The sequence below is a fragment of the Schistocerca gregaria genome, chromosome 3, assembly GCF_023897955.1.
Source record: "Schistocerca gregaria isolate iqSchGreg1 chromosome 3, iqSchGreg1.2, whole genome shotgun sequence".
Taxonomy (NCBI): domain Eukaryota; kingdom Metazoa; phylum Arthropoda; class Insecta; order Orthoptera; family Acrididae; genus Schistocerca; species Schistocerca gregaria.
Window position 1 is genome coordinate 353983993 of NC_064922.1, and position 15206 is coordinate 353999198.

At 39.5% G+C, this 15206-nt stretch overlaps 1 protein-coding gene across 2 annotated transcripts in view; it reads left to right on the forward strand.

Annotated features, from left to right (window-relative positions):
• LOC126354292 (O-phosphoseryl-tRNA(Sec) selenium transferase) overlaps positions 1 to 15206 on the forward strand; it is an 86028-nt gene that overhangs the window by 6580 nt on the left and 64242 nt on the right. For both annotated transcript variants that reach the window (XM_050003839.1, XM_050003838.1), the window contains one exon: positions 11879 to 12022. In XM_050003839.1, the coding sequence (XP_049859796.1) occupies positions 11879 to 12022 (144 nt within the window). The remainder of the gene's footprint in view (positions 1 to 11878; positions 12023 to 15206) is intronic.

The following is a 15206-nucleotide window of genomic DNA, read 5'->3' on the forward strand; positions in this document are numbered from 1 at the left end:
GTTGTTCAGTTATTTCCAGACAACGTACACAATCACACTGTGTACATTTCGCCACTTTTCTTTATCAAAGAAGATAAGATGCCCACATCAACAACAACAAATCCACTACAAACAGCATTGATTTTAGCACAAAAATTTGAATTACCAGGAGATGTGCCACGTAGGAGTTTCTTCTTTGAAGAACTGATACATAGGTTACTTTCAACAGTGTGGCTTACTTTGTGTGTGAACTGGTTACCACGGAATTTCCTTTAATGAATTCCTTGATGCTTGGAATAATTTTTATTTTTTGCACACTAAAGGATATGTACTTTCACAAATATTTGTAGCACTTGGGCAACAAACATTCAGTAACACCTGAACAACTGCTTCACCTAAACAAAAGTAAATACTGGCAAAGATAATCATTTACAGACACTAGAAATCTGCACTGTTACCAACATATACCATGTATCATATGTATAAACACTGGAAACAGAAGGTTCACAGTTCTTTTCAAAATAATACTGGTTTCTGTAACAGAAATAAAGGGGGCGGGGCAGCAGACATGATCATAACTTTAAAACTTGGTATATATAGGTCATTTTTCATTTGAAAGCCTATAATGTATGTATCAATGTAATCAGGAAAGACTGTAGAATTTAATAAAGTCATAAAAAAATTCTGTTTTTTCCACCATTTATAAGTACCCCCGTATCCTTAAAAGATAAGTCATTTTATTTAATTAGTCCTTTAAGAATTGGCCTGTGGAATGATCAGTTTAAAAGACTCTGATAGGGTACATTAGTTTTGCAAAAACTAGTAAGTGAAATCACAGAGGTAAAGAAAAACAAAAGCACCAGTATCAACTTGGTTGTGATGTTTGATTGTATCTTGCGGAAGGATGCTACCATCATTTGTAATCATCGAATTAAACTGCAGTATCAATTGTATGTTGATGTCTGGTTTTAAAACAAAGCACTAATGCTATGTTCTGCCAAAATTGTTCACTCTGGGATGTTTTATTTTGTGAAGTGTGTGATCATTATATCCTGCAATTATTGGCTCTTTTGGAATCAGGTTGTGGTGTTAATTATGTTGTTAATTATTGACATGCCTTACTGGCTATGATATAATAGCCCCAAGGACAATAAAGAAAAAAAAGGCTTTCAGAGAAAACGAGATAAGGTCTTTCACAATACAGTATGATTGAATTTGGGAGTGGGGCAGAAGATGAGACCTTAGAGAGGGACTTAAACTTCTGTGGGGATAAGTGTTTTGGAGAAAAGGTTTATGACTCTTTTTTTCGGTCTGCTTAGGTTCTCGATTCTGTGGGGTGTTGGGAGGGAGTTTTTGTGGATGGGGTAAATATAGTAGGTCTGCGAGGCAGGGTTTGTCAGCTGTGGAGGAAGTGGGGAGGTTTGGAGGTTGTTGTAGAGGTCGTGGATAATGTAGTCCAAGACAGGAGTAGGAAGTGAACAGGTTGGAGAGTTTTTTGAGGGTGATGATGTACATGCTGTTCTCGTTCGTGGAGGGCAGTAGTTTCATTGTGTGATATGGAATCCAGGAATTTGAGATTGCATAGCAGGAGAATTTTTTGGATGGAGAGGAGGTATTGCAAGATGGTTTGGGCCTGATTGACATGGTTTTGCAAGTCTATGTTGGTGAAGGTTGAGGGCTTACAGAATATGAACATGTGGCAATTATCATGAAGGGAGGGGTTGTAACCGATGATGGGTAATTAGGTGGTAAGGCCATTTGGGGGCATTCCATGAGCCTAGCAACAACACAGGAAAAGTATTTTAGAGTTCGTTCTGGCGAGACATACGGAAACTTTTCTGTATTGATGCAGATGGAAGGGGCAAGGGTTCATTGTGGAGGATAAAAATTCATAAAAAATATGTAAAAAATGTAGACATAGCTGCAAAAAATACCAAAATACATTGGACAAATCACAGAGTTGGGGTGGGGGAAGAAACAGATGAATGATGAGGAAACAAGATGAAACCACAGGGAGAAGGCCTATAGTAAAAGGTAAAAACAACTGAAATTAATGTGAAAACATAGTGAAATCAAAGAAAAAAAACGCATAAAAAGATTGTATTGTGGATTGCAGGTCCTTGGTCAGATAAGTGCGAAGAAGAGGGTCAACAGATGTGACTAGATTACATGAAGCTAATATGTGCAAACTGGAATAAGAGAGGAGAAGGAATGGGGGGTTGGGGAGGAGTTGGTGGGATGAAGTAGAAGTTCACGTGGCACAGGAAGGTATGAAGAATAACATGCGAAAATATCTTGAGATTGAGGCAGGGAGTGTGACCAGTTTGAAGGTCTAGGATTACTGATATCGGCGGGAGTAATGTGGGACAAGAGATGCTACATCAAGTCAGAGCAGTCTTGTAGCCATCTGTTGTGCACGGACAAGATGTTGTTACAGTGTGGCTCATTGGTAGAGCATGCATTGCGGTTTTGGGGGTGACAAGTGAAACACAGGCAAGAAGAGAGTGGAAGATGGGTACGGAGTATAGTACTGCATTAGACAATAAAAACAATGGAAAATTCAGGATGGGATAATGACAATATTGTGAACCGTAGGATGGATTGTGTCTCACCATATAGCAGAAACATTGAGTCACAGATAGGTACAGTAAAAAGACTGTCAAACAGTATGCTTTTGGCCAAATAGGTCTTCATCAGAATTAAACAACACACATACATATGAATGCAACTCTCACACACATGGCCACAGTCTCTGGCTGCCAAGGTCAGACTGCGAGCAGCAACACATGATGGTAGTAGCTGTGTGGGTGGCGGGGGGAAGGGCGGGGAGGGTAAGTATTAGCAATATAGGAGTGGGGGACGTAAAGTACTGGTTGTGGGAGCATACTGGTGCAAGCAGGAGAGAGGGTAGGGCAGCTAGGTGCAGTCGGGAGGTTAGACGGAGGGCAGGGTTGGGAATGGCGTGGGGGAGGGGGGGGGGATGTCAGCAGGAAAGGAGAGATGTAAAGTGTGTGTTGGTGGAACAGTGGTCTTTTTAGTGCAGGAGTGGGAAAAGGGAAGGGGATAGGTGGATACAGGACAATGACAAATGAAGGTTGAAGCCAGAAAGGTTATGGGAATGTAGGATATATTGCAAGGAGAATTCCCACCTGTGCATTTCAGAAAATTTGCTGTTGTTGGGAAGGATCCAGATGGCACAGGCTGTGAAGCAATCATTAAAATGATGAACATTGTGGAAGCATTCTTAGTAATCATTAAAATGAACATTGAGAGGTATTCTCAGCAACTGGGTGGTCCAGATGTTTCTTGGCTTCAATCTGTTGGTGGCCATTCATGCAGACAGACAGCTTGCTAGTTGTCATGCCTACATAGAATGCAGTGCAGTGGTTGCAACTTATCTTGTGAATCACATGACTGGTTTCACAGACAGCCTTGCCTCTGATGGGATAGGTGATGCTTGTGACAGGACTGGTGTAGGTGGTGGTGGAAGGATCTGTGGGATAAGTCTTGCATCTAGGTCTGTTGCGGGGATATGAGCCACGAGGCAAGGGTTTGGGAGCATGGGTTGTGTAGGGATGGATGAGGATATTGTCGGTTTGGTGAGCGATGGAATACCATTGTGGGAAGGTTGGGAAGGATAGTGGGTTGGACTCTCCTCATTTCATTGCAGGACGAGAGGTAGTTTTAACCGTGTTGGGAAATATGATTCAGTTGTTCCAGTTTGTGTGGTACTGAGTCACAAGTTCCCGCATGGTACTAACCTAAGCCACACTATTTGTGGGCTATCTAAAGGAATCCTTTCTAAATACCCAGACATCCAAATCCCTCACCTGGTTCAGATTCATTGATGATGTCTTTGTGATCTGGATCCAGGATAAGGACACTCTATTCACATTCCTTGAAAACCTGAACACCCTTTCCTATTCACTTCACCTGACCCTCAAACCAACAAGCCACCTTCCTGAACGTTGTTCCCATCTTAGAGATGGCTGCATCAGTACCTTTGTCCATACTAGCCTACCAACCTACAGCAATGTCTTCACTTTGACAGCTGCCACCCATTCCATACCAAGAAGTCCCTTCCATAAAACTTACACACTTGTCGCTCTTGCATCTGTAGTGACAAACAGTATGTCTCAAAATATAACAAGGGTCTCACTGAGGCCTTCACAGACTATAATTACCATTTCAACCCTATACAGAAACAATCTCCCATGCCTTCTTTCTCATCACCCTCACCTCCAAAAGTTCCACCATGCAGCTACAGAGGAGCATTCGCCCCATGACTCAGTACCACCCAGGAATGGAGCAACTGAATCATATTCGCCACTAGGGTTTCAGATAACTCTCATTATGCACCAAAGTGAGAAATGTCCTACCCACTATTATTCCCACACCTCCCACAGTGGTGTTCTACCACCCACCGAACCTACACAATAACCTCGTCCATCCCTACACAACCCCCGCTCCCAACCTCTTGCCTCATGGCTCGTATTCATGCAATAGACCTAGATGCAAGGCTCGTCTCGTATATCCTACCATCAACACCTACTCCTGTCCGGTCACAAGTGTCATTTATCCCATAAGGCAGGGTTACACCTGTAAAACCAGTCATGTGAGCTACAAGCTAAGCTGCAACCACTGTGCTTAATTCTATGTTGACATGACAACCACTAAGCTGTCTGTCTGCATGAATGGCCACCGACAAACTGAAGCCAAGAAACAGCTGAACCACCCAGTTGCTGAGCACACTGCCCACCACGATGTTATTCATTTCAGTGACTGCTTCAAAACCTGTGTCATGTGGATCATACATCAACTTATCCTCTTCCCTGTTCCCACTCCAACACTACACACCCCTGTGTTCTACCAACACATCCACAGTCTTTTTACCTCTCTCCTTTTCTGCTGCTGTCACCCCAACCCTGCCCTCCATTTAGCTTCCTGACTGCACCTGGTTGCTCTATTCTCTCTGCATCTTGTCCCTGTATGCTCCCACAAGCAGCACTTTTCCATCTCCCATCCATATACAGCTATTCCTCTTCCTTCCCACCCCAACCCTCTTCTTAGTCCCACCATCTAGAGTGCTTCTTCCATCACACGCTGGTGCTCACAATCTGACATAGGCAGCCAGACACTGTGGTGATGTGTGTATGACTTCTGTTACGTGTGTGTGTGTGTGTGTGTGTGTGTGTGTGTGTGTGTGTGTGTGTGTGTGTGTGTGTGTGTGTTTGTCTGAATTCTGATGAAGGCCTTTTTGGCTGTAAAACTTACATGTTTGACAGTCTGTTTGTTGTGCCTGTCTGAAATTAAGCATCTCCGCCATGTGGTGATCAGCAATTTATCCTTTTCACAATACTGTCATTTCTAAAACTGTACTGCACTCTATTCTGTTTTTATAATGAATGTAATAGGGGTTTTCTGATCAATTTTTATACAAAGTCAGCAATCTCTGATGCTAGCAAAACACCTTTTGGACAGTTGACTACAAACTAAATATCTGATATGACTAACACTGTACAGATAATTTTCTGACACATTTACCTACACAACAAATTGGAAACTATAACACACTAAATTACAAAATTCCCGTTATTTTTTCGAATACACTTTGGTAGTAGAAACCTCTTTTTATAACAACTACTCAAAGTGAACTTGTATGGACATCACTATTTTACAGCAACACAATCTCTGTTGTCTCATTTAGATTTTGCACATCTTGTTGAAAGTTACAGGTGGCTAAATGGAAAGTTGGCCCAACTGTAGGGTGATTCAGCTAAACTGTTCATCTAAAATATTTCATAATTTTGTGTTCACCCATAACAATTGAGAGACTGTCTCACGAAATGACTTATACTTATTTTCCATAACTATATTAACTACAGGTTTATTAGTATCAACCTCACATTTTCAAATGAAATTACTATAATTTTTGCTGCTAGTATCGTAACTTTAAAGGAGATGAATTTAATGACATTTCACTGTTCAAAATCTGATTGGTAGTTATGAAGAAATGACAATATTTAGAACTTAAGATTTATCTGTTTGGAACATGAAACTGATTGCTGTCTTATGTAGAACTTCATTATTTCATATCCAAATAATGAAACTTGTCACATGAGATAAAGAACAAACAGTGTGTTGGACCACTGCATTACTGGTATAAAATGGGCACAGAGGAAATGTAGCATACGTTCTGCATTGTTCAAGTGCTGATAGTTTTAAAAATTAAATTTGTTTCAAGAACCAAGACAAACTAGATACTTTACTTGTTGTGGAGAATGCAGAAGGCATGTGAAGAAAACAGCTGAGCTGTAAACACAAAGATATCCTGACAGATGATGTGTGGAAAGTGTGACAGGTCAGTGAATGTGCAAACATTATTATTATTGGAAAGGTGCTGGAGTACTACTCGTAGGAAAATAGGCAAGCCTGCCAAGAGTACAGCAGTTGAAATAATTTTTTCTGTAGCTGTTGCTTGTAATCCACATATTAGTACCAGAGAAATTGTGAATACCTCTGGAATAACTCAGTCCACAATTGTTCGTATTTTGTGCACAAACAGCTTACATCTGTATCATGTGTTACTACAGCAAAAGATAAAGCAATGGGATTGCAGAAGAGGCATAGGATTCTCACACTCAGTTATGATACATGATGACATTTATTCACTGAACTTTAAAGTTTGCTTCCTATTCTCAGGCCTAGCTGTAAGAGTCAAACTGTACTGAAGACCATCCGTGCTCCAATTGTGCTGTTGATAAACAGCTGCCATGAATGACGATCATTAAGAAAATTAGAGACAAACATCTGGTTCTCAGTGGGCAATTGCTTAACAATAAAGACATATGCTTTTGATTATAGGATCAAATATAAGCTTTTAATGCAAAACATTAGCAGTCAAAGTGTGAAGAGATTGTTTTTCCTTATAACTAAATAAAACTCTCATCTTCCAATCTATGCAGACTGGTAGGTATGCTGCAGATCTCTATAACCATTTTGCATTCACATCCATAGGCTCATGACCTTGCAGACAAACCATCACATTCCAGTCTGACCTAGTCCTCAGTAAGTGCTGTAGGTTGGCCTCTCTCAACTAACATTTTGTATTTCATATAAAATAATGTATAACTATTTCAATGTAACAGGTGAGCTAACTGCTAATGTATCAATACCAAAAATATTGATGTGTGTCAAATGCTGAAAGTGCTGCCCAGGCAACATGTAAAGTTCATTTGTAGCATGCGAACAGCCCTTTAAGAAATCAAACTGTTTCAAAAGTTTTGTTAGATGCCCCTGTTATGATCAGTAGGGACTGCAATAAATATAGGGAGAAGCAGTTGTAATAATAGAAAGTATAAAGAATGAAATAATACTATTGTACCTATTTGACACAACTGTGAGATTGAGTGAGATGGCACAGTGGTTAGTACACTGGACTCGCATTCGGGAGGACAAAGGTTCAAACTCGGATCTGACCATCCTGATTTAGGTTTCCCATGGTTTGCCTAAATTGTTTCAGGCAAATGCCGGTATGGTTTATTTGAAAAGGCACGGCAGACTTCCTTCCCCATCCTTACCTAATCTGATGGGACCAATGACCTCGTTGTAGAAATACAGCAGATGTTAGACCACTATGTAGATAAAAAATGTTGGGTAATGACTTTTTGGTAGAGATGCTGGAAAATTGGGTGGTCAGTGGATGCATGGATTAGATTAGATTTTGGATTCCATTTGCTCACAGAGATGCTTGTGAAGATGAGGAATGGCTGAATAAAGATTCTCCTTCGTAATAGTACCTATTAGCTTTAACAAACAAGTGAATGGTGCTGTACGTGCATCATGGAATGGTTGTTTGTCAGGACTGAGCACTTGGCACAGTGGTGATAAGGTTGACCCACATTCAATTCACCCTTGTCTGATTCTTCAGATTTAGGTTTTCTGTGGCTTCCCTCAACCAATTAAGGTAAATGATGGGATGGTTTGTTTGAAAAGTGTATAGCTGACATCCTTTCCCTTTCCTCTCTTATTTTGTGTAGGTTGATAAAATTATGCTCCACTACACAGCATCGGAAGGTGTATTTCAGTATAAATGTCATTAAGAAATGCTTGTTGTAACCGTGAAAGAAATGAAAGTGGGATGTGAAGAAGACACGTACATTAATGAATTGAAGAGCAAAACAGAAGTTGGTACTAACGGGATTATTCTACTGTTTCAAGTCAATGTCTCTCAGCAAATACAGTAAGAGTTATGTACAAACTATATGTAAATATATTAGGCCAGTTAGTACTATTAGTTTTTTGTAAGTGTTTATCTTGTATTTGTAAATTGTATTTAACTTGTGGTGTATGGAAAATAGGAACAACTAAAAATGCACATAGTAGCTACAGGTTCTATCCTTCTGCACAATTTTCTAATTGTGTGAAATGTGTTTCTGTCTTCTATACAATACATGTTATCTAATGTAATGTTGTGGTGTAAGGAACCACAGAATTACTGCATCTGTATTCCTATGGTTTTTCTTCTGCTTGTGGCAATGTTATGTTCTTCACTAATTTTTGATACACTCATGGAATGTCTCACATTTTCATGTGTGTTAAACACGTGTCGGTGCTGTTTCACTCCGTACTCATCAAATTACATTCCATAGAATTTTAGGAAAGTACTTGCAATCATAGTGGAAATTAATTTCACTAGGGACAGAAGTTGGCTGAAACCGGATGTAAACAATAATGAAATCCTAAACTCATATTGGAATGTATACCGCAGAGACAGGCTGGACAGTGAAGGGGGAGGCGTGTTTATAGCGATAAGAAATACAATAGTATCGAAGGAAATTGACGGAGATCCGAAATGTGAAATAATTTGGGTGAAGGTCACGGTTAAAGCAGGCTCAGACATGGTAATTGGATGTCTCTACAGGCCCCCTGGCTCTCCAGCTGTTGTGGCTGAGCACCTGAAGGATAATTTGGAAATTATTTCGAGTAGATTTGCCCACCATGTTATAGTTCTGGGTGGAGATTTTAATTTGCCAGATATAGACTGGGAGACTCAAACGTTCATAACGGGTGGCAGGGACAAAGAATCCAGTGAAATTTTTTTTAGTGCTTTTTCTGAAAACTACCTTGAGCAGTTAAACAGAGAACCAACTCGTGGCGATAACATATTAGACCTTCTGGTGACAAACAGACCCAAACTATTTGAAACAGTTAACACAGAACAGGGAATCAGCGATCATAAAGCGGTTACTGCATCAATGATTTCAGTCGTAAATAGAAATATTAAAAAAGGTAGGAAGATTTTTCTGTTTAGCAAAAGTGACAAAAAGCAGATTTCAGAATACTTGATGGCCCAACACGAAAGTTTTGTCTCAAGTACAGATAGTGTTGAGCAACAGTGGACAAAGTTCAGAACCATCGTACAGTATGTGTTAGATGAGTATGTGCCAAGCAAGATCATAAGAGATTGAAAAGAGCCACCGTGGTACAACAACCGAATTAGAAAACTGCTGCAGAAGCAAAGGGAACTTCACAGCAAACATAAACATAGCCAAAGCCTTGCAGACAAACAAAAATTATGCGAAGCGAATTGTAATGTGAGGAGGGCTATGCGAGAGGCGTTCAATGAATTCAAAAGTAAAGTTCTATGTACTGACTTGGCAGAAAATTCTAAGAAATTTTGGTCTTACGTCAAAGCGGTAGGTGGATCAAAACAAAATGTCCAGACACTCTGTGACCAAAATGGTACTGAAACAGAGGATGACAGTCTAAAGGCCGAAATACTAAATGTCTTTTTCCAAAGCTGTTTCACAGAGGAAGACTGCTCTGTAGTTCCTTCTCTAGATTGTCGCGCAGATGTCAAAATGGTAGATATCGAAATAGATGACAGAGGGATAGAGAAACAATTAAAATCACTCAAAAGTGGAAAGGCTGCTGGACCTGATGGGATACCAGTTCGATTTTACACAGACTATGTGAAGGAACTTGGCCCCCTTCTTGCAGCGGTGTATCGTAGGTCTCTAGAAGAGTGTAGCGTTCCAAAGGATTGGAAAAAGGCACAGGTCATCCCCGTTTTCAAGAAGGACGTCGGACAGATGTGCAGAACTATAGACATATATCTCTAACGTCTATCAGTTGTAGAATTTTGGAACACATATTATGGTTCGAGTATAATGACTTTTCTGGAGACTACAAATCTACTCTGTAGGAATCAGCATGGGTTTCGAAAAAGATGATCGTGTGAAACCCAGCTCACGCTATTAGTCCATGAGACTCAGAGAGCTATAGACACAGGTTCACAGGTAGATGCCGTGTTTCTTGACTTCTGCAAGGCGTTTGATACAGTTCCCCACAGTCGTTTAATGAACAAAGTAAGAATGTAGGGACTATCAGACCAATTGTGTGATTGGATTGAAGAGTTCCTAGATAACAGAACGCAGCATGTCATTCTCGGTGGAGAGAAAAGTCTTCCGAAGTAAGAGTGATTTCAGGTGTGCCGCAGGGGAGTGTCGTAGGACCGTTGCTATTCACAATATACATAAATGACCTTGTGGATGACATCGGAAGTTCATTGAGGCTTTTTGCGGATGACACTTTGGTATATCGAGAGGTTGTAACAATGGAAAATTGTACTGAAATGCAGGAGGATCTGCAGCGAATTGACGCATGGTGCAGGGAATGGCAATTGAATCTCAATGTAGACGAGTGTAATGTGCTGCTAATATATAGAAAGAAAGATCCCTATCATTTAGCTACAATATAGCAGGTCAGCAGCTGGAAGCAGTTAATTCCATGAATTATCTGGGAGTACGTATTAGGAGTGATTTAAAATGGAATGATCATATAAAGTTGATCGTCGGTAAAGCAGATGCCAGATTGAGATTCGTTGGAAGAATCCTGAGGAAATGCAATCCGAAAACGAAGGAAGTAGTTTACAGTACACTTGTTCGTCCACTGCTTGACTACTGCTCAGCAGTGTGGGATTCGTACCAGAGAGGGTTGGTAGAAGAGATAGAGAAGATCCAATGGAGAGCAACGCGCTTCGTTACAGGATCATTTAGTAATCGCGAAAGCGTTATGGAGATGATAGATAAACTCCAGTGGAAGACTCTGCAGGAGAGATGCTCAGTAGCTCGGTATGGGCTTTTGTTGAAGATTCGAGAACATACCTTCAACGAAGAGTCATGCAGTATATTACTCCCTCCTACGTATATCTTGCGAAGAGACCATGAGGATAAAATCAGAGAGATTAGAGCCCACACAGAGGCATACCGACAATCCTTCTTTCCACAAACAATACGAGACTGGAATAGAAGGGAGAACCGATAGAGGTACTCAAGGTACCCTCCACCACACACCGTCAGGTGGCTTGCGGAGTATGGATGTAGATGTAGATGTAGAAGTCACTTAAATTTGACAGTAGAGAGAGAACAACAAACTTCATAGGGTGAAAAAGTGTATTGGAACCTGATGTTTACAAACATGAAGTAGCTATTTGGATGAATTTTCTTCATGTAATATATTTCTTTAGTTGGGAAAGTTTTTTTTTTTTGTGTGGTACCATCTATTCCTGTTGTTTTTTGTGACTTTTGGGTGGGAGTATGTAGGTAATAATATAGATGATATGGACACTTATTGGTGAGAGTTTCAGATTTCAAGTATAATGAGATTTTGATTTAGACAGTCTCAATTTCAAAACGTTGTTCCCCTCTGCTCATTCATTTTCATCATTCATTTGTGTTACATCAAATTAGCAAACTGAATGAAACTGATGAATGTGTGTAGCTGGGAAACCTCATTTATGGTTTATGCTGTTGCTATATGTCATATTATTATTGAAGTGTAATATGCTAAGGTTACACACTGCAGATGTTCATATTCAGTACTTGGTTTCTTTCAGCACTTGTGGCAAGAAGACATTATCGACTGGGTCATGGCATTGGGCGTTCTGGGGACCTGGGGGAAGTACAGCCAAAAGCTGCTGGTTCCAGTCTCATGAACAAGCTCACAAATTCTCTTGTCCTGGATGTGATCCGTTATATGGGTAATATTATCTGCTGAAGAATGAAGTTTTCCTTTTAAACATCTGCATAATGTTTCTTTTAAGTGGCACCTTTTATTTTATTTTATTTGTTAAAGCTTAATTATTTGCTGTTACATGATTTTGTATTGTGATTGTCCTAATGTACAAGAAGTAATCACTCATGTGTTTGAGTGTATGACAGATTTTTGAAAGTTCCCTTTTATGTTTAAACATGTTTGGTCTCTAAGATCGCAATTTTTGTTTAATATAAGAAATACAAACTGAAAAATTTCAGACTTAATCTTTTATCTGTGATAATGGTTTCTCTGCTTGTTCATGATGATGTTATGTCCAATCTATTTTGCACAGTGCAAATAATTTTTTTGTACCTGTTATGTCAGATTAGTCTTGTGCAATATAAACTAAGAGAACCTTTAATAAATGGCTACTATTCTCCTTTATGTCAATATAATGTCTGTCAACAGAACTGATTAAGGTGGAAATGGTTAAGGTACTGTACTCATATTAGGGAGTTGTCACCACCATCACCATCCATTTGATATTCACTGCTGGATAGAAAAGCATATCAGGTGGCTGCCAGGATTGCTTCTTTCTTTTTTAGAAAATGACCAATCTCCATTCTCATCCATGTTGAATGTTAGCTTTATTTCTTTGTGTGATGATATTGACAATCAGGATAAACTCAGTTATGCAGAACTCACCAGCTATGAATAAACAGTATCACAAACGTTTATATACATACTCTGTAAATCACTGTGAAGTGCAGGGTAAAGGGTACCACTTTGGGGTTTCTTGTACTCCATTCGCACATGGAGTGTAGGAAGAATGACTGTTTAAAAGTCTCTGTGCACATTGTAATTAGCTTAGTCTTGTATTGACAATTGCTATGGAGTGCTATGTTGAGGGCTGAAATATATTTCTACATTTTTCAGTTAGTATTCATTTTTGAAACTTTGTCAGAAGGTTTTTGCAGGATAATTTACTTCTGTTATAAAGTGTCTGCCAGTTTAGATTTTTCGCCTTTTTTATGCTGCTCTCCATAAGCGAGACAAACCTGTTACTATTTGTGGTGCCCTTCTTTGTATATGTTAAATACCCCCTTTGTAGTTCTATTTCATATGGGTTCCACACACCTGAGCAGTATTGTAAGGTAGGATCCACAGGTGTTTTTAAGAAGCATCCTTTGTACAGTGACCGTCTTTTCCCAGCAACATGTCACTGAACCAAATTCTGCTTCCAGCTTTACCTGCTGCAACTGAGCCTGTCATATTCTTACAAATTTCTATGCTCATGTATTTGTTTAGGCTGACTGGTCCCAGTTGTGACTCACTGATATTATAATCGTTGGGTACTACTTTTCTGGATTTTGTGAAGTGCACAATTTATGTTTCTGAAAATTTAAAGCAAATGCCATCTCTACACCACATCGAACTTTTACCTGGGTTGTCAAGATAATTGTGGAGCTTTTTTTCAGACACTATTTAATTATAAATGACTACACCATGAGGAAAAAGACTGAGATAAATGGTCATTAATGTACAACATGAATAGCAGATTTTCCTATATACTTCCCTTCACCCATGATAACTTGCTGCATCCTCCCCACGAATCCGGTCAAAAATTTTGTTTGATACCACATATGATTATACTTTATTAATAAAACATTAGCATGGTACTGAGTCAAAGGATTATTGAAAGCCAAAAGTACCGCACTCATCGTATTACCCTGACCCATGGCCTGCCGTATGCCGTGTGACATAAGTGCAAATTGGGTTTTACATAACTGATATTTTCAGAATCTGTGTTGGTTGGCATATAGGTCATTCTGTTTGAGGTATCTCATTATCTTTGTACTCAGAATATGTTCTAATATTCAACAGCCGATGGTTGTCAGTGAGATTAGACAGTTATTTTGTGGATCACTTCTGTTAGCCTTCTTGTAGTTTTGTGTGGCCTATGCTTTATTCTAACTCTTCGTCCCAAGTCTTTTGTTTGAGGGATCTGCATTATATTAAGAATAAAATAGGAGCTAACTCTGCTGAAAAACTTTGTACAGAATCAGGGGAAGATTTCATCGGGCCCTAGAGCCTCATTTAATTTTGATGGTTTCAGCTGTTTCTCCATGCAACTGACACTAATACCTGTATCATTTATCACTACATCAGTGCAAAAATTAAACTGCATCATTATTTCTGTATCTTCCTTTGCAAATACATTTGAAAATTGAGTTAAACAAATAACACACCTATAGGAATGTGCTTATGGTGTCGTTGTGAATAGCGAAACTGATGTACATGTCATACACCTGATGTACATGTCATACACTAAACATACATCAATACATTTTTAAAGGAAAAAAGGAATGAAATACATAGATTTTGAGAACATATTTCTTAAAAACACTGTTATACAAAAAATTTAGACTACAAAAATACAAAGAAACCATAAAATAAAACACCATTCAGCAAACAAATCAAACATCGAAAAAGTAGAAACAGTATAATAAAAAAATTACCATACATGTTTTCTTCCAAACAACCCCTCCACCACAATCACCAATAGCCATGTTCATACACTAAACTCCAAACAATTTAAAATTAAGTAAAGTATATAGAAACACCTTTTTTGGAACAAACCAAAAGAAACAGACATAAAACTTCCCATTCAGGGTATTGTATCCCTCCAATACCTGTCCCCTTTGTGTCAGCAATACAAAGAGTTTGTACCACCATATCAGCACCCAAATCTCAAGCTGAAATTACAGACCCAAACCAATCCTTCCTGTTCCCACACCCCCTCCCATAATTCAGCCAACTTCCTTTAGTATGTGCATCATTTCCATAAGTTAAAAAAGAAAAACACTGAAAAGCTCAACAATTATCAAGCAAACTCTTCTGCCAGCAGTACTCATCTAAGTGATCCTAAAAGGTAGATCATCTTCTTTCACTCCTCTCAAAAATGGATTTAATGGGTGCTCACTACCCTCTCTCCAAACCCCCTCCCGATCACATCCCCCCCCCCCAATCGCAACACCCCCCCCATTGCAACACCCCCCCCAATCGCAACACCCCCCCCCCCCCCCCCCCCCGCCACTCTATTGTATTAGTATGCGATGCAGTCTCATTTCCAAATTCCAGTCTATCATTTGAAGTTTATTATACCCCTTTTCCCCAAATCCCTGTAA